Raw genomic sequence first — 20,620 nt, 5'->3', positions numbered from 1 at the left:
TTTTCAGTAGAGATAGTAAAGACCTGCACATGGTCATTGCAATAAGTTGGGTAAGGCTGAGTTCTTTAGCATTTGTTTAGCCTAGTAGCCAAATTTTCAATTCAGGTAAGTATTTTAAACGTTAGTTGCACCAGTCAATTTAGCATCATGTTTCCTTGAAATAGTGTAGTCATGTAAATACAGCTCGAGTGGGGAGGAAATATGTTATAAATCCCTGAAAATAAATTTTTAATTGATAGAAAAGCATTATTTACATAGTGTTTCAATGGTCCTTCTAAAGATGAAGCTAAAATGGGAAGTCTAAATTTGTTCTTATAAGAATGTAAATCATTGACACAATTAGTCTGTGGAGGAGGACACAGGATGATAATTAATCTGTGGAGGAGGACACAGGATGATAATGCAGGGAGATGTGAAAGTGGACTGAGGACAGAGTTGTGCGTGCCCTAGAGGGAGAGACGCCAGTGAGCAACATCTGGTGTTTGACTTTCAGGAGCCTATAAGAAGGGTGAATGTAGGGGAATTTCCTTACCACTGGTGACATTAACAGCCTGAGGATAACATAAAATTGTGAGTTGTGGAATGACTTTCCTTCAAAGTGTCATTGGCTTTGGGTTCATTGTATATGATGATACACTTTTCAAGAATACTTTTCTGTGGAAATGATTATGCAAATAGATATATTTTATTGCATCTTGTTTAATAACATAGATCCAATCTGTGAAGAAGTACTGAGTGCCGTTTACTCCTGTTAATAGCATCTTCCAGAAAACTGCCAGCTCCTTACGAGCATGATCCTATAGGCAGCACACTGGAAAGAATAGTGTATCCAGATAGGAACACAGAGAAATCCTCAGCCATCTCTGAACAATATACTCCTGTGTGTATCATTGATCAAAACCTGTATGCCGTATCACATGTGCATGCCGTATATCTCCATGCACTCTGCAGACATATGACTTAAAAGGAGATCCAATTCTGTACAGGACCTGATACTGCAAAACACTGAATGTGTGCAACCAAAAGGTCTTGGAGTGGTGATAACTCACAGCACTAGGTTGATTTAGAGACCAGGTTTACCTGACTGGCTTGCTTTCTGTTGTGTAAGGTCAAGGTAATCTCAGACCTGTGATCTGGGGGGAAATCTCGCAAACAACACGTTTGCCTGGGAGGTAGCAGGGAACATGGCATGATGCAGGAGGTTCCTACCGCCTTTGTGCGACAGGGAACTGAGCCCTCTTTCATTTTGATTTCCCTCTGGCATGATGTGACCACCGTTCAGCCCCAGTTGGTTTTGCCATGGATCAAGGAATGGCCCTGCTCTGTTCTGCTGGTAAATTTTTGGCATAGACCTTCCTTATTGCTTCCCAGGAGGAGTTTGCTCACTGTGAGAGGGAACCTTGGAAAGAAAAAGAGTAAAAGAGGAAGCTGGAAGACAGGTGGCCTTATTTTGCTATCTTGCATCAGAACCAACTGCTACGTAATGCACCCAGAAGTCGTATTTGTTGCTGTTGCTAGACTGTTACGCTGCTCCTCACCTACTTCAGCAGCCTACGTACATCCCATGCATTGCAGAAGTTGCTGTTATTACTTCTCTGTCCCACACAAGACAGCAGAGAGGTGAGAGTTTTTTGCATGAATAGCTATTTTGGGCTGAAAATCCCACACCCGTCTGCCACGTTTGGGTTTTTTCCACCTCCAGACCTTTTTAGACTTTTTTATTATTCCTGCTTCCCACTGACCAAAAAAACCCCCATGGTCACTTCTAGACCTGTGGAGGAAGATGACCCCAAGGACAGATTTGAGCCGACAACCTTCACCCAGGAGTCCTGCAGGACTCAAGGGTGAAACAGCTGAACTACAGAACGTGGGGTGTGGGGGATATAACCTGCTCTTGAGTCTGCCCCTACACCAGGGAGGCACAAAGTGGGCTTATTGGCTATTAATTTTCTAAAAGGCCTCAGGGGAATCCCAGAAAACTGCAAACCAGGAAGGCTGACATCCCTACCACACAATACCAAGACAGAGACGGCCCATGGATAAATGTGGTGCACAAGAGAAGAGTAAATACGACATTTGTGACAGGATATACCACACTTCTTGGTTATACCAGAGTTTACTGAAAAGCCAGAAAATACACAGACAAGGGGGAGACAAAATAGCATCATGTCCTTGGATCTTCAAAAGAATTTCAGCTGAGTCTCACTATAAAGCTACCAAAGAAGTTAAGCTATTACATTATAAGGAAGTCCTCACATAAATATGCAACTGGTTAAAAGATAAGAAATAAGGGGTAGGAATCAGTTAAGTGCGTTCAGCCATGAGGTCTTGCCTGGGTCCTGTGCCATTTAACATAGCCATCAGCAATTTGGGAAATGAGGTGAACTGTGAAATAATTAAGTTTGTTGATGTACTAAGTTATTAATATTAACTTAGTTATTCATATTCATAATTAAGTTTGCTGATGTACTGCATTATTCATATTAACTTAGTCATTCATATTCATAATTAAGTTTGCTGATGTACTGAGTTATTCAGGATACCAGAGAGGAGATCTGGCTGCAAAGAACTATTAAAGGACTTCAAAATACTGACTGACAAGGCGATAAATGGCAGATTAAAATCAGTGCTGATAATATGCAGGAATAGAGAGTAAGGATAGAATCAATATGCTGCAGAAGTGATGCATAAACCACAGCGACTTTCTGAGACAATGCTGTCTTTTCTTTTTATTTTTCCCCTTTCTAATTTTAACTACTAGATAACAGATAATATCTTTTCACTCCTGTGCATGCATATCTATTAATTCTCTCTCAGGTTGCGTAGCTGGAAAAAATTGCGCTGGCCTTCAGTAAAAATGTCCAACGTTTCTGCTATGTTTCTCTTTGGAAATATTTAGGGTAGCCGTTACAATTGATTTCACACTTAAATTTAACTTAGCTGGAAATGCCTTCCTCACTTGGTTATAGTGAGGAATGACACAGAAGAGGAGATCCAGGACTCCAATGGATTTGAGAGAAGAGATGACAGGTTTTCATGTTAAAAGTGATTCACCTCATTTGTATGGTATACAACTGAGGGGAAAAAATATCGTCTTGTGGAGGCTGATTTTTATGATGTTCTTCTCAAACACTGTTATCACATTAACAGAGCAAAGTGAGGAATGATTAGTTCAGCAGCTTATCTTAAGCACCCTGTAGAAATGGGTCTCACAGACTTACACAGGGAAAACTCAGGGGGAGGCCAATATGAGAAAAAAATTATTTGGATTCCTTTGAGTCGTTAGGTAACTATGGCAGCACTGGTGAATCTCTGCAATGTCTGGAGTCGGATTTAACATGAAAGGTTTAAAGATGCTTTAAAAATTTCCAGCTGGAAATAAGGATACTTTGACATAAAATTAAAAAAAAAAACAAACCCCAAACAAACAAAAAACCCCCAAACCACCAAACTACTGAAATCAGAGTGCACAAACACATTTTGCCAGCAGTGCCAGCTGCTACTCCATCTCCCAGCTGCTCATTGCCTCCCTGCTGCTCTGCCTCTGCTACCCAGCACTGGGATGAGAAGAACCTGGAAAATTATGTGACTGAGCAATAACCTCCCCCAAAAACCCTTGCTGGTTTGGGCCAGATTTAATGGGTAGCAGCAGGACTGCATGGGACAGCACAGCACAGCACAGAAAATGGCACAGGCTTGGGTACACACAACTAAGGCAGGATGGATGGGTAAATGTTATTCCTGCTGGATGTACAGCAATGGCCTTAAGTGTTTTTCCATGGACCCCTTTGGCAAGGTGTGGAAGGAGAGTAGACTTTTCAGTTTATATTTCAATAAAGTAGATCCTAACCACTCCCGGCTTTAAATTAAAAAAATAGAGTATTAATTTAACCAGGAGTAGTGGGGAGACACACTGTCTCATTGCCAATGGCTAATGAAACTTTAACCTCCCCTGTTAGGTTTTTCATTTTTCCTTCTCTTCTCCTTTTCTCTTTCTTCTTTTCCTTTTCTTCTTCCTTTTTTTTTTTTTTTTTTTAAATAGAAGTTGCTACAGCTGGCTTTGCTTCCCTGGAGGACAGTTAGTCTTTTTTAAGTAATACCTCATAAAAGACCATGTGCGCAGAGAATGGATTGCCTATGTTGAATGCATACTGGGGCTTCTCATGCTTAGTCCTGGTACAGGAGGAATCCCACAGCGTTATTTCACTTGCATCTCACATGCGTACGCATGTCTGTGATGAGTACAAACAAGAACAGCTGTTTCCTTCAAAATCAGTTCAAGTGTCCAGGATTACTGAGTCATTTTGTTATGACTGTAAAATGAGGATGTGAATGAAGGTATCTTATACCAGGGGAGGCAGCTGGGCCCATGGAAATAGGAACTGCTGCAACAATTACAGCTAAACTCATTGGGCTTATTACTAAACTTAGGGCTCGGTGGGGTGCTATTTCTGGAATTTGTTGATTCAGTCAAAGTTCAAGGGGGAAGTTGGAGGTCCCATGTTGGCAGGAATCCCAAGGAAAATCTGCCCCATTCCCAGTCAGCCCAACGAGTCTGGCCCCAGATAATTTGCTTGGTAAACCCCTGAGGACCTGCGAATTTGGAAGCCCCACCAACTCTCCTCCCCAAGCCCATGCCCAAACCCAAGCCTCTGAGACTGGTCAAAGCCCGAGCAGCCCCAGGCCTCCAGCTCGTACCACCCACAGAGAGCCCAGCAGATGGGCTGTCCTCCATCTAAGTTCCATAACTTTGACTTGCAGAGAGATTTGGAAGTGTCTTTTATTTTAAATCAGAGTAACAACAAATTTCAAATAATCAACACCTTCTTGTAAGCAAAATGATGTTTCCTCATCCAGATACAAGCAGAACTTGAAGAGCTTGGGAATTTTAGACCCTTCTGCCAGATTTTTTGAAAACATTAGCCATTCCTAAATCTTGGACAGGCAGGAGGAAATAAAATAGGTTTTTATATATCTGGGCAGGGTCATCTTTTGTGACAACATAGAGCAAGATTAACGTTCTACTTTTCACAGAGGTTCTGGTGAATAAATATCCAAGCACACTTTTTTTTTTTTAATATATTTAATATCCAGATTTCAAAAAGTTTCCGTTGAGAAATCCAAAGTTTTAAATAATATTCCAGTACAAAAATATAGTCCTTGAAATAAAAACTTCCATACTACTTCCTCCAAATAAATAAAATTACATCAGACACATTTAAATGATTCAGTACAAAAAAATACAGAACTTCTCAAAATTGGTAAGTTGAAGTTAAGTCAGTGCAATAGAGTTAGTCACATTTCCTGGAGCTGCTAACTGGCCTGGCCTCCTGGTAACTTCAGTGCATAACAATAATTACCAGCAATTAATCATCAATCCCCTAGTTCAGAAAAGTGCTTCAGCATCTGCCTATCTTTAAGCATGTCTATTTGCTTGATTTGGATATAGATATGCTTAGAAGTAAGCAGATATGAAAATGTTTTCCTGAGTACAGAAACTTCCCCATATTGGTGCTTGCATCTCCATGCCAAACAGATGAATGATGAGACTAATCTTATAACATCCCTCTCCCAAGACAGCACCAGATGGAAAGCTGGGTACCGTATCATGTCATTTCAGGATTTCCATATGGAAACTGGGTAAACATTGCCTCGTTCTATATTTTCAGGTCAACAAACATATAACAGATAGACAGGATTTTAAGACAAAAAGTCATTTCTTATACAGTAGTAGGAGGTATAAATACTTTGATTGGTGTTTCTTTATAAATAATTATTTAAAATACTTAAATATTAATAAATAAATGTATAAAAACTCAGTAATAAGATTGAAATAAAAAAATGTGCATCATAACAAAATTCGCACAATATCTCAGTACAAAAGGTCATATGATGTCATTAGCATTTGCACCTCCTCTGAGACTGGCTCCTTTTCCTTTTGAGAGAAGTTGAAGTCTCCACCAGTTTTTGTAAGACGCTGAACAGCTCGTTCGCAGCTTTGCGTTGAATTCTCAGGTCGCTCATCTGTTGCGAGTAAGAAACAAACAGAATGAAGGTCATGCCAAGAGCTGTAGTTATTTACTGATCACATCCTACAGGCTCCACTGCTACCAGGGTAAACCAGCTGGACATCAGCGGTTTCTAATTACTCTCCTACCTAATTCCTACAACAAAGAGCCACTTTTTGTCACAGATTTTTGTTTTCCACTTTCTGTGCTACTTTGCAACATGCCGCAGACCAGCCATATTCTGTGAAACGGAGCTATTCTGTAGTTAGTGCCATGATAAATGAGTTACCCACAAGCAGCCAACTCCACTGGGGTGTTGGCTGCGGACCTCTGCAGAGGTCGGTGGTTCGTGCCGTTGGCACTCGCTCGATAAGCCAAGTGCCTCCAAAGCCCGCGGAGGCACACCGTAGCCGGGCACAACTTTCCCACCCAATTCCTAAACCACAAAATGGCCGTGTCGGTGGCAGCTCTGGTGGGCAGGCGAAGCGGCAGCGCTGCCGGCACCTCTGTGCCAGACTCCGGCAAGACTCAGAGAGGGCGGCCCCCCCACGCTCACACCCCACACCGCAGACCCGCAGCAGCCCCTGCAGCTGGAAACATTGGGTTTTCCAGTGTGAACTCAGCCAGACGGGGGTTACCAGACGGGTTACTGAAGCATTATTGGCTTGAGTCACACTCAAATCTCAACTGGAAAATATAGTGTCATGAGCCTTGGAGGCAGAGGAAGAGCCTTACCTGAATCTTTGAGAGGTCCATGAGGTCTTTCACCTTCTGTAAGCCATCAGGAAGGCTTGCTTTCAGAGTATAGAGCTCCTCGACTATATGCCTGGCGTGCGCCTTTTTCTCGGCAGTTTTTTCAAGCATTTCCAAGTACATGGAAACAATCTGGCTCAGGATGATCCTTTTTTCATTTCTCTGTTGAAAGATACAGTCAGAAAGAAAGGTCTGTGAGTGCCCATCAGCAGGAAAATGAACGAAGCTAAAATGCAGCACACGGGTTCTCACTGCTGCTTGAAACAGGATGATAAAGAAGATGCTGCAATTCATCTCCTGGGCTTGGCTGTACCTCAGGATCAGCTCATGGTGCAGTATAAAGCACCTTGATCCTTATGGGAAGCATTTTTATGGGGATTGTTTTCTCATTGCCAAGCTACCGAAGCAGACTCTGCTCGTGTTTGTTTTACCCCGGCTGGTTACACTGGCCCTGGGAGCTGCTTTGTACCAAAAGTGCCCCGCAAAGCGCCTGAAATGCTTTGTCATATCTGGTTCTGACTCACCTCTGTCCAGTTTATCAGTTTATCTGTAAAAATAGGTCCACCGTCAGCTACGTCTGAATGACTTGAGTTCTGCAACAAAGAACAAACATATCTGTTATGCAAACAATACTTATCAAAAGGCAAATTTGTGTTCTCTATTCAAATGAGCAGTGAAAAACAGAGAGACGTGATTTTTGCACCACTGGCCTATAGCTATTACAATGCTTTCACTTCTCTAAGCACCAAATCGCATTGGATGACTGCCTAGTACCAGAAACGGCATTAGTCTGCTTTTCAATGTCTTGTCCTGCTATAACTCATCTGAATAGAGACATTTAGCACCATCTATTTGACCAAATGCTCCTTGCAAGTTTTGGTATTGACAGCTGAAAATTAAACTTCATAAGCATAGCAACTGGCTAGAAAATTGTCAGATCTGATCTTGGCATGTCTTCTGGTAAGTCAAAGTCCACCAGTGCGTAGTCTGTGGCCTTGAATTTATCCAGTCTTAGTAAAATCTCATATGGAACAAGAACAAATTAACTTTACTAGAAAACTACAGTTTGTAGAACTGGAGAATAGCCCAGTAGCCCACAGTCAGGCATGGGGATATACAAGGTTAGTGGGCTACTGAGAGGCTTGCAGGGATGGAGTTTAACCATCAGATGTTAGCCACACATTGTGGCAGATTCTAGGAAACAAAGAGCAATACAATTCTACCAAGGAAAGGTAAACTGAATCATTTCCTCTTCTCTGTGTGTCTTTTTTTTTTTTTCTTTTTGTATACAACAGTCACTATTTCCTTATTTGTCTGCTCAGTAATTTAAATATAGTGAGTGCAAAGGGAAAACTTGCAGGCTGACAGAAACCTTGTAGGCTGATTGGCCCCCCGTGCTGAGCACATCGCCAAACCTTGTTTTGCTGTTCTTCTGAAAGGTGGGGAGCACCTGCTGTGGACCAGAGTTTTTAACATCAGTGCAAGAAGCTCACCATGGCTTAGGATCTCTCCGACAGAGTTATATATACTTTAGTGAGAATCTCTCAGATCTATGCTAATGACAAATTTAAGATATAATGCCAATTTTACAGCCAGTTTACTATTAATCTGCAAACACTGAAGTATCACACTAGGCTTCTTTGTGTAATACTTCAGGGTGATTCTTTGACTACTAAATTTCAACTTTCATATGCACAAAATTCTGACAAAATCAGAGCTGAAGATAGGAGCAGACTCCTGCAGTTGCTTTCACGCATTTAAGGAAAGAACCCCTAAACATACTGAGAATAAAAGCTGTTAATTAGAAGTAACTCTATTGTAGATCTGTTATCGCTGTGACTAATCCCAGCTGAAATCAACTGTGAACTACTTTAATACCTCCTAGATGAAGATAGGTAAATTAACAATACAGTTATCAAGTTATTAAAATTCTGTCTGAAAAGAAGTAATATCATGCCGGATAACATTCCCATGCCAGATCATAGTCACAGATATGGAAGCAGAATGGCTGGAGGATGCAAAAGAATAAGCACTAGGAACCACCTTTGGGCAACACACTACTACTACTACTACTAAGTACCAGATGCATTTGTTAAAGCAAAAGTTCTCCACTTTGTTTATGTTGCTAACTAATACTAAATCCCCCATTAACTTTACTAACCTAAAACTAAAAAAGTGTCAGTAAATTGCACCTGAATAGAATTGAATCAAGATTCATTCATTCATCATAAATTGCATCAAGGTTTCTTGTTATAAAATATTCCATGTAATCAAAGGCTGAATGGAGCTAGGAGAAACTCTTGTGAAAGGAAGAGTGCCCCTGAAATAAAAGCAAACTAATACATTAACTATGACTATTGAAAACTGTATCATGTTACTGAAAGAGGTTAGCAAAACCAAAGAAATTGTCCATATTCTTGTTCAAAAAAAGATAAAACAAAAAAAAATTGTTCCACGGTTACCCTCTATTGGTACACATTGAGTATGTCAAGCAGTGCTCAAGTCTGGACTATATCTGAAGCACAAGCAGAAGGAGAAGAGAAATGCAGTAGAAGACCATACTTACAAAGTCAGCTTTCAGTTGGTCTATATCATCTTGAAGTTGAGCAAGGATTAAGCTATTTCCAAAACGTCCAAAATAAATCATGATGACAGACAGAACAAGAAAGCTGTAGGTCTGACAAGTCATTGTCTTGGTGATGGTTCAGTTAAAATGCTCAGATAAGTTCTAGGAGATGTCAGTTCTAAAAGCAGTGAGCTTCAGCTTCTAATAGTTAAATCTTCTATTAGAAGAAAGTAGACGAATGAACTTCATCTGCCTGTCAGTGGTATTTATACCTGGTCTTGAAATTTTTTATTTCGTCATCACAGCCTGTGTATATTTAGACAAGATAGTGTTAGATAAGAACACTTCGGTTTTGGTTAATCAAGGGAATCCCTCGAAAGCATCTTTGTTAAAGCATGGTCCTGGAAAAATTTTCAGTGGTTCATCAATGGGTAACATTTACGTTGCAGATTCTGAAGTTTCTTTCACATGTGGTTGGGGAAAAGGGGGAAATTATGATACTGATTGAGGAGTATGTATTGTGGCTCAAGCATATTCTTACACACTATCTGAAAAAAAACCATATTGTGTGGTTAAAGGGTCAGTGTAACAGTCAACTCATTTCTGGTATTCTTTTAAAGTAACCACTGAGATTGCCATGGCATTCTTCAGACTCGCTTAGAGATCTAAATGTTCTCCCTACTGCTGTCCTTTTGCGAAACACTATTTGCATTCTTTCCATGGTCTAAAGTGCATTTCTGCTGCTTTCTCATTCTTTACCTCCAGATTCAAAATAGACTGAGGGAAAATGACATTCCAGCATGGTTGCAATGGTGATGCATATAAACTTCCTCTATTGTTGTCTACTACCTGCAAAAGCAGAGTATTTAGTACTCAAGACACTCACTTCTGCTTGGCAATAATTAAAATTCCCCACCTGCCCATCCATTTGTACTATGTGTTTAGGATATGAAAACTGAAAGACATGGATGAAAAAAAGCCCAGCTGAAGAAGACAGACAAGATGGTCTCCAAGAGCATACAGACCCCTGAAACAACTGTATTGAGGATAGCTGGGGAAAAGGTTTTTGTATAGGAACCGAACTCTGATTTGATGGATATCATGGGGAAGGAGCTTACTGAGAAGAGTCTGACGAAGAAATTAGAGTAAATTCAGGCTGTAATATATGAATGCAGGGCAGGCAGGAGCCTACAAGGGAAAGAAAGAAGGAGCCCATAGGGAAAAACAAGAGAGTATCATAAGAGAGCACTTGTGGGCTCAGTTCACACAGGCAGCAGTGAAGGATGTCTGTAGCTCATCAGAAAGAGATGAGAATTAAACTGGCCACCAACAGGTATAATTTGAACTCTCCAGCACAGCCCTAGATGGTTCTTTGGGTGTTCCTTGCAAGAAGCTGGCCCCTTCCCCAGCAGCACCTCCCATCTCAGCAAATGACCACTAAAGCTATCAAATATTTTTTATCTGCAGCTTGAAAGAGGACTTCCATCTGTGGAATAGATCTAGCCTACTACTACCATTGCAAACAGGGAATTGCCATTTTGCAGAGACAAGAATCAGATTTCACCAGCAATTGCTGAACTCCCTGGGAACAGCAGCGTAGACAGATTGCACAAAAATTAGGGTTGTAATCTGCTTGGGGTAGTAACACTATGCAATGCCCATCTTGGTTTTAGTTTAGGAAATTAAAATTGATTAAGCAATAACTTGATTGCTGGAAGTGTTGACATGGAGGTGAGATGATAATGCTATTCAAGGATGCTACAAAGCACTGTAAAAAAATGCAAAGTTATCATGCTGTTTGTGTTCCTAGATTTGCCTTTCCTAGATGCTGAATGATCATGAATCATCCTATTGCTCTGTGCTTCCATTTTCTTACCTGCAAAATTGGATGCTTGACAGTGGCCTCCTCTGAAAGGCAGAGATTAGACAATCTTCAAAGGTCCCTCCCAACCCAAACCATTCTGATTCTATGATTCTATGCTAGAAATTAGAATCACAGAATCTTTTAGGTTTGAAAAGACCCTTAACATCATTGAGTCCAACCATTAGCCTAACACTACTAAACTATGTTCTTAAGCGCTACATGTATACATGTTTTAAATACCTCCAGGGATGGTGACCAAATGGAGGTCCCACCAAGATTCAAAATGGACTTACATTTCAAAGTGGACTCACAAACGTCAGCACACTTAACAAACCTATTGGTAATGTTGAAACATCTGGATTGCTTCGCCAGGCAACCAGAGCCAAATGGCATGTTGTGGCACAGCTAAATGTAGTCTATACATACAGGAATACCAAGAATATTCTGCAAGGTGAGAGACGCGTGCTGAGGCACATCAGTTGGCCATGAGCCTATGGAGCAATTCCTTGGCAAAATGTTGGAAGGGAGATGTCAAGTGGCAGAAGGAAAAGGATTCCTGCTACATGAATTACAAGAGTTCCTACACTCTTTATGTTGTCAGAAACATGCAACTGGAAGAGGGACTGGGTCATCAAGCCCAATTTTTACCATTACAGGTCCTAATCTGAGCAGTGCTTTTCTGTTGAATTACTAGAGAGTGTGCAAAGAATAGCTGCAAGTAAGGAGTTTGCAAGAGATTCTTTACTCAAACAGCTCAGTCTTCTTAACATGTTGAGGATGAATCACAACACAACTGAACACAACTAATTGCTGTAATTATCCAGCCAGGCAGAAGATGTAATTCCAGGAGCTGAAAGATTAAGTCGGTACAACTGCCTTCCTCTGCAGAGAACTATTCATCCAGAGTGACTGCGCTGGGTTAGACTGCCTTGTTAAGCCTGTCAGACACGCATCTCATCCAAACAGGCTGTACGTCCCAAGTGACCTCCCTTTGGTCTCCCATTACTAATAAACTTTTAAGAATAACAGGAGGATGAAATATCAGAAAGAAAGGATTTTTCCAACTCGCCTTTTGTAGATCCTGCTTAAAGTTTTGCAGGTTTATATGGCTAATTTTGCCACTAGATCTCCTCACCTTTCAGAGGAGGCCACGGTCAAGCATCCAATTTTGCAGGTAAGAAAATGGAAGCACAGAGCAATGGGATGATTCATGATCATTCAGCATCTAAGAAAGGCAAATCTAGGAACACAAACAGGGTCTCCCAGTCCCATTGTGGTCCTTTGCCCACTAAGCAGTGCTACAACTATTATATCATAAACTGAGGCAAGAAATTAAGCAAAGAGCAAAGAAGAAGAAAGCCATGACGTCTGGCTCTGTCCTGTTATCTTCTGAGTGCAGGTCTGATTTCCAGGTACCCTCTCCTGCCTGTGGAGAGTAGATTCAGGCCTTCTACTCATCTCCACATTCAAATTCTGACACAAAGGGTTGAATGTTCTGTGGTATATCATCAGCTGGACAGAAATGTATTCTAATATAGAAATATAGGATCCCTCTTACAAATCCTTTACATTTAAATAAATGGCACCATGTTAATGTTGACATGCTCGTCTCATAATGTTCTCTTCTATTGACACACACCATCACCTCTCTCCAAATCATTCTGAAACTAGGCAACAGCCTACAGCAGATGGTCAGAATGTGAGGGTCTTGAGTCCCAGGTGTCCCGCACCCCTCCCAGCCCTGTTCTGCTTCCCATTCCATCCAAAAGTGATGAAACAGATCACCATTGTGCAGTGTATGTCTTGTTCCCAAGAACCATGAACAGTCAGGTTGTGAGGAAGGCTCAGGTTCAGATGGCTCCTCTGCGCTGCCTTACCCGAGCATCAACACAGTTACAAACAAAATAGGGGGTATGCTGCAAATATCTGCCCTTTACTAGACAGAGCCAAGGGCCTAAGAGCATCCAATTTTTTATCCACTTCCTTAGTAGATATCTATTGAGTGCATGCTGGAGGGGGCTGAACACTCAGCACTAACACAAGGTCTTTGCCTGACCACTAGTCCTAATCTAGCTGAAAGAGACGCCAGAATAGTATTGAAAAGTCTTGTGCTGCATAGAATTGGCGTGGACCTTCTGTGTGGCTCCATCTGTTCCAAACACGTAGGAAAAGAAACCAAGGAAGGCATTTTTTCATTTTGCTGCCTGGAAGTCATCTGACTCTTCATGCAAAGCAGAGGTTTCACACCCTTCTGTTCATACAACACCTTACACCAATTACCCGATGATGTCCTTGCAAAGTCATGCCAAATTTCACTATGACCACTGACTAAAGGTTTTTCCCTTTCGTTTTTTGTTTTATGCATACTTGTCAGCGTGCTGGCTGAGTGGTTAGTAAGGAACTACCTTTACCAGCCCAGCAGATCTCTGCCAGACTTTCGTTTCTCTAAAACTCAGTCGCTTCCTCTATTACCACTCCCCAAGGACAGCAGCTCAGGGTTGGAAAACCCTCTCTGACTCGTCATTCTGACTTTACATCACAATTTACCTCTTAGACCCTCTTTCCTATAAAGCAGCAGAAATAATTCCTTCGGTTCCTCCTTCACAATGCTGGCGGGGGGTAAAGGGTTTAAATCATTAAAGTTTGCATACACGTTGTACCAGTGCTATGTAATTACTAAGTACTGTTATTCATGTTATCACTATCTGAAAAATAGATGTCTTGATAATCAGGCTTCATGTCTTCACAACTGAGCTTTACAAACACACTGTAAGACTAACATTTTTCCCTACCACAAAAAAACCCCACCACTCTCCTACAGATATGGATATGTTTCATCAGTGCTACACATTATGAAGGATGTAGCTGTCTACTCCTTGTGACCACTGGATCTCTGTGATTTAGAGGATATTTCCAATTATTACTAGGGATAGTGTTGGCACAAACCAGCTACTTTGTTTTATAAGAAAAGAGTTTCAGGGCAGGGGGAAGTTCTGAAATTCTCAAAATGAACTTTTCTGACATTTTTCTAAACAAAATACTCTATCCTGCCCATTCCAAGCACTTTTTGGAAATGCTCTTGTTTGAGAGAACTGGAAAACCAGTTTGTACCATCTGAAATATGACACAAGGGAGACCCTTTGGCCTCCATTACATACTCCTGTCTGCACGCAGTCGGCAATGGGAGAATGTATATTATTGATCCCTCTTTCCACCCACAAATTTTCTCATGCCCATTAGCTGCTGAGTCTTCCAAAGAAAGAAAAGGAAGAGGAAACTAACAACCAGTGGTGTTAGACATGTAGAGAGACAGATGTCCAGATAGATAGTGAGCTGATGGGTACAACTTTAAGTGATTAGAGTGTAAGTTCAAAATTATTAAAATCATGATACCTTGACTGACACAAGACATCTGTTTCATACTTCCCTTCAGAATTTCAATTTGGTAACCCCTTGCAGGATGGAAAAAAATTTATAGGTTGGGAAAACCTTTCTTCACAAGACACTAATGATTACTTTCTGAATTAGTAAGAGGAAATAACTACCCCCTCATAGTCTGAGTACTCATCCATCCTGTAAATAAGAGTTCAAGCTTTTGCCTTGCCCAGGAAGAAGAGGATAGCTGTGAATAGCTGTTCTGGGCTTGTCTTTCTCACACACTACTGTGGACTTTTTGGCCACTCCTAACCATATGACTATCAGGTCTGTGTTGTCTAGAGACTCCAGTAATAGCATAATATGAATATTCAGGACTCATGTTAAAATAATTTTCTGGAGCATATGGAGATGATAACAAATATTTTTCTCAGAACATCTGTTCCCATTAACAGCAGTTACTGTCCCTGTTTATAAAAATGAGCATAATGCTGTCTCCCTTCCCTTTCCTTAAAAGACTGTTGAACTGATGTATATGAGGAATTCTGAGACTGGAAAGAGGGACCTATAATATACGTTTTCTCATTGCTGATTGTGCATGGACAGCAATATGTAATGGAGACCAAAGTGTCCTCCTTGTTTCTTGTGCCATATTTCAGGTTGGTACAAACTGGTTTTCCAGCTCTCCAGAAAACACAGTCCCCATGTATGAATGATTAAGAAACTATGAGCTACCAGTGGGAGCTAATCACAAGAAAGGCAGGTGCAATTCTAAAATGCTATTTTTCTTGCAGTAAAGTATGGAAAACAATGATGGCATTGTAGAAGAGAGTGATGGTCAAACATGGTGTGCGTTTTTACTGTACGCTTCTGCTGTTCAGAGTCTTTTCATGTATCCAACTCCTGATTAAAATCTGTTACCCATAAAACAGAAGAAAATTTCAAATGTGATTCAATTTTACTCTAAGTCCATATCAATGGAAAAGCAGCACAACAGCAGCGCAAAGTATGGCTGGTGTTGCATAAAAAACCTCCTGCGCTATAACCACAGAGTGTCTACGGGTTTTTCCACATAAAACCTTTCATTTTCACCAGCTCTTCTTCATTCTTCCAAGAAGAATAAAACACGTACTCTTGAAAGTTTTTTGTTTTCAGCACCATGATATCCTTTGGAGGTACTGCTGGTTCCGAGCATTATATCATGAATCTTACAGTATTTGTTTCCTTTTTAAAGCCCCAGCTTCTTGTCTTATGTGATTTCATGAATCTCAGGGTTTATTTTAGAGCTCTTGGGTTGGAATTTTTTTCTAATCAGTTTTTAATCATCATGGTTGCAGGGAAAAGATTGAAAACAAGAACTTCTAAAAGCATAATAAGGCAAATAGAAAAAATTACAATTTAAATGTAATTGTTTCAAGCTTCTTCCTAAAGACCTTTCAAATACTCCACCTAGGCTTTGTAGGCAGTAGTAGCACTGACAACATTTATACTGTTGATTTTTAATGTTAACCAGGCAATGTTATCAATCCAATGCTATCAGTATGACATATGGACCTCAGATAACGCACTTCGTGCCTTGGTGGGTGTAAAGTCTTCTACAAAATAAAGATATCTTTTATTAAAACAGTTCTCCCCAAAGTGATCTTCCAAGGTTTTCTAATTCTGCCCTAATAACCCTGCTCTTCATAAGACCAGCACACTAATATTTCCATTGGTTTTAAGGTAACATTTTAATTCACTTTAAGAGAACTAATGCATTAAGAAAACAATCCCACTGTAATTTGGCCTGACTGTGTTTGGTGGTTCTGACTTTCTGCTGTTTCCTGTGAATATATATGCATATGTCTACCTTTGCTGTACCTTAATAGATAGAAAAAACTACACATATTTTGCTCACAGTGTCTTTCCCCAATTCCCAGTAAATGAGAGTATGTTTTCCTCTATACATTAACTCCCCATGCAGAGGCCTCCAGCATTTTCACAGTCTGTTATTCAGTTTCATTTTCATAGGATCAGATCCACCTTCAAAAGAATTCAAAAAGCCATCTGAACTTCTGCATCCAGGTATCTATGATAATACCTCACTTTGCCTTTTTAAAAGGACCATGTTATTTTTAAAGAGAGAAGACCAAAGGATGGTAGTCTGGGATCAGCTGCCGGTTTCTGTATGTGCTGGGTGAATCCGGTTAGGGATCTCCATTGACCTCATCAGAGGCCAGCTTGCAACCTCCAGAAATAGCATGGACTCTGCTGAAAATTAATTGCAGATTGATAACATCGGAAATCATAGCCCCCAGATCAACCTAATACTTTCCATACATTCTCAATACTATATCCAAATGGTACTATTCAGACTTTCAACCTGTCGGTGAGCCAGCCCCACTCATCTTCCTCCCATTAAGTTTACCGAATTTTCTCCACATCTTGGGTTTTGTGATTCATTACTTCTCTTTATGTTGATTTTCTGCGTTGTGGGCTTTTATTTGCGTTGGAGTTTTTTGGTCTAGTTTTTAGCAAGGAATTCAAGTGCCATTCAAGTTTACATTGTAGTGTTACATTTATTTTCACAGTTTAAGTACCTTTATCGTACAGACACATTTATTGTTGGAAATTAATACTCATATTTAAATTTGGAGGAAAACACTAGTGAAAGTAATCCTGTAGTGCTTTAATTTCTTATTGAATATTCTAAGTTGAAATGTGAGCATTTTCTGATAATCTGATACTTTTTACATGTTATCCCTTACACAATTTATAATAGTTAAATATCACCTATGTACATGCAAACACAAGTGTGTAGGTGTGGGCATATGTTGGAGGCTAACTCAATGATCTATTTCAAGCATCAGTAAGAAAATATCCATGAAATGTTTCAAACCAGCCTACAGAGTGGGCATTTTTTGTCATAACCATTTGGAAACCTCCACAGGAGGTTTCCTAGCAGAAATCTGCTGCGTGATGCAATTCTTTCTTCTAAAACAATCCAGAGGACAGTTTGGTGGGGATTCCCCTTGCCCGCCGTTCTCTTTAGTGTCATTCATAATTGTGTGACTAAGCAAGCCAGTCATCCTTACTCACAGAAAAAAAGCAAATCAGTACGCAGGTTTGGTCCTACCTGTTTCTGTCCTGCCTCCAGAGTACTTATGAGCACACCAGAAAGTCAGGCGTACAAGCAATCCATCCACAGGTGACATTTTACTTAGAACTGGACTTCTTGAGGGAAATTTGCTTGCAAAGACTTTCCAGTTAGATTCAGAATTTAAAATGAAAGGAGAAATATGCAAGACCTTAGCTTTTTAGTAGTTAAAACACAAAGAAGTGCTTCACACCCTAAGTACATTTCCTCTTCATCTCCACAGGAAATAAGGCTGCCTGTAGAAGAGCTACTGTGGGTCGAGTGTAGATGCACTTTATTTTAAAGTCACATATCTTCTTTTTTCAAAGACCTGGACTAACAGCTATGAAGTCCTCTGAATGGACACCCTCTGGTCTGCTTTAGGCGATGTGAAGATTTAATTAGCTAGTAATAAATACTTAAAAGACCAAGAAATGAGAGAACTAAGTTTCTGTTGCTTTTTTGAAGAGGCTAATGAGTCTCTGCCCCCAAACTGAAATAAAGCAAGTTTCTAAAAAGACAATAAAACAAACAAATGTTGGAGACCAACAAAATACAATCTCAAGTAGCATACTTTAAAGTAATCAAAATGTAAGTACCATGGCAGGTTGGTTTGCTAATCTTTCTTCCTAAGGAAATGAAACTTATGCAGTTTCTCTAGCTGTCAGTTCCTTCCTCGTCAATAACTTTTGAACAGAGTCAGCAATTTGATCCAAATGTGAGACACCCAAAAGTCTCACAGCTAATTTAGCCCCTGCCACTTTCATTAAAGTTGACAGCTAAGCAACAGCAAGATTGTTCTACTAATCATGGACCACGTGTTGATATTTTAAAGTGTCTATATGAGTTTATTGCCCTGAAGAGGGGAATAGCTTTCCTAACACAGCTAGTTGATTGTTGTGAAAGCATATTCATTCCATCAACTATTCAAGAGTTAGTTAATATCTAGGAAAGTCTATATGGCAGTTATGAAAAACTTCCAAAACTTAAGAAAAGGAGTTATGAAAGGAGCCTTACCCTCCCACTTAAATTAATCTTACTCTTTCATGTTAATGTGTACAGGGGTCTGGACTCTAACCTCATCCTTTTTCAATACTTCTGGTTTGCTATATCAGCCTATTCTGTGCATATTTGTACAGCAAAATTGAAGGAGAAACTGTAGCATGTGCTACCATAGCTAGGGTTGTTTTATTTTAATCTAGCTAGTGTGGATATCAGTAGCAGAGGAGCTATGATATACCAGGCTTTAGCTATGGTGTACTATCTCTATCTCCATGTACACAGGCAAAGTACAACAGTCCTTTCAAAGCTTTGCAAAAGCAGGTATACAAGTTGAATTTCAATTGCAAAGGGCTCAGAGTTCAGGCACACAAACTCTGGTTTCCATCAGCACACTTGAAATGCTCTCCCCCTTCCATAAGAGATTTTTCTTTTCGAAAACCAGCAATTCTGGTTTGATAATTGCTAAAAAAAATACCCAAAGACATTTTAGATTAGCTAATAAATGTTTTCCCTCCCATATAAGGTAAAATGGCATATCAGTGAAATCTTCTACATTAGTATGCCATTTGTTCTACGTGTGGGAATTTTAAACCAGTATCCTGATCATCCCCACTCACTGTATTGTGGGTTGCGTTTGAGAGCACTCTTGGAGCTTGCAAAAATCAGTTCCTTTCAGATAAAATAAAACTGGAAGATGTTTTCAGAAACTCACTTGATGTTCTCCAATTGTTAACAGGAGCTCAGGCCACAGGACCAGACTAGAGCTGGTTGAAAATAAATTCAAAGCAAACACAGTGTGGAAGTTGAGTCCTCAATGCCAGATTTTTTGACTTACAGATCTGCTCTTATAGCATTGCTCCTTTTACTAATGAAGACATAGATATCTTGCAACAATTTCTGATATGTTATTTGAAATGTTTAAGTACTGAAGTTGGTCTAAGCAATGGGAAGCAGGAAATTAAAATGTTGCTTGTACTAGACCCTGAACCAGAATAATCAGGCACAAGTAGACAGGTAGGTGTACAGAAATAAATATTTGTGGAAGAAGCAATTAAATATTTAAAAGTAGTTATGAATCTTCTCATACCTGGGCACACATGGAAACCTATTAAAAACCCCTGTAATTTCTGGCATTGCATCTTGAATTACACTCAAAAGAGGCTGTGGTGGGATGCATCAGTTCCTCCTCTGCTTCCAAGGAAGTCTTTGCAGGAACTGTATGTCAAGGAATGAGCAATGATGAAATGTTGATTAGCTGAAGAAGGAATGAATTCACGTTGTTTTTCTAGTTGCCTTAAATCACAAGGTTATGCTTTGTTGATATTCACAGGTTTAGGAAGTCTGTAGGTCTTAGAGCAATTCCAGAAGTGCTGCAGAAATAATGAAAATGAAATAGTGAAGTAGCAGACATGCCTAGAGCATGGACAACAAAGTTTAGGAAAAGCAGAAGTAAAAGCAAGGGTGTTGAAGAAGTTCTGTATGTCACAGAAGGAACCAATAGTCAAAATGTCTGAAGGAATACCTTGGAGAAAGCAAAAAGGGGTTGGGTAAAATACATTCCTCTGGAGTCACGTAAGGTGTTCGCTATCCAATCCCCTGGTTGGATAAAGATAAAACATAATAAAATACAGTATGACTGAGAAGGTAAGTACTACTGGGAAAGGTGTCATTATGGTAGATGTTAATTCTCTGAATAAGACTGGATGTTGTTACATAAGCTGTAACTTTTCAGTTAAACAATGATATATTCATTTCAAAAAGAAGCATTTTGAGAAGTTACAGGAAATAATCAGTGGCTCTGAAGGTAAAGGTAAACATGAAGCAAGACTGGAGTTTCTGCAAGTCAAAAGGGCAAAATTCTTTAGAGTTTGCCTCAAAAGTAAAGAATTAAAATATGACAGACAGGACTGTAGGTCTGCTGAAGAGGACCTGGAAGT

General features: G+C 40.0%; 1 protein-coding gene across 1 annotated transcript; it reads right to left on the bottom strand.

The window, feature by feature from the left end:
- Positions 1 to 5,898: 5,898 nt before the first annotated feature.
- Positions 5,899 to 9,450, bottom strand: IFNG (interferon gamma). The gene is made up of 4 exons (XM_052774581.1): positions 9,328 to 9,450; positions 7,286 to 7,354; positions 6,744 to 6,923; positions 5,899 to 6,024 (listed from the first exon to the last, which is right to left on the bottom strand). Exons 1-4 carry the CDS (start codon positions 9,448 to 9,450, stop codon positions 5,899 to 5,901), a joined length of 498 nt encoding a protein of 165 aa, XP_052630541.1.
- Positions 9,451 to 20,620: the final 11,170 nt, after the last annotated feature.

The sequence above is a fragment of the Harpia harpyja genome, chromosome 23 (assembly GCF_026419915.1).
Source record: "Harpia harpyja isolate bHarHar1 chromosome 23, bHarHar1 primary haplotype, whole genome shotgun sequence".
NCBI lineage: Eukaryota > Metazoa > Chordata > Aves > Accipitriformes > Accipitridae > Harpia > Harpia harpyja.
Note: the sequence above shows the minus strand (reverse complement) of the source record. Positions and strands in the feature narration are given on the sequence as shown.

Bases quoted from the DNA above. Each gene is read 5' to 3' on its own strand.
- IFNG (XM_052774581.1), bottom strand. From the start codon at position 9,450: ATGACTTGTCAGACCTACAGCTTTCTTGTTCTGTCTGTCATCATGATT. The intron at 7,355-9,327 runs GTAAGTATGGTC...TCTTTGTTGCAG, and splicing joins ACCAACTGAAAGCTGACTTT to AACTCAAGTCATTCAGACGT. The intron at 6,924-7,285 runs GTGAGTCAGAAC...ATCTTTCAACAG, and splicing joins AACTGATAAACTGGACAGAG to AGAAATGAAAAAAGGATCAT.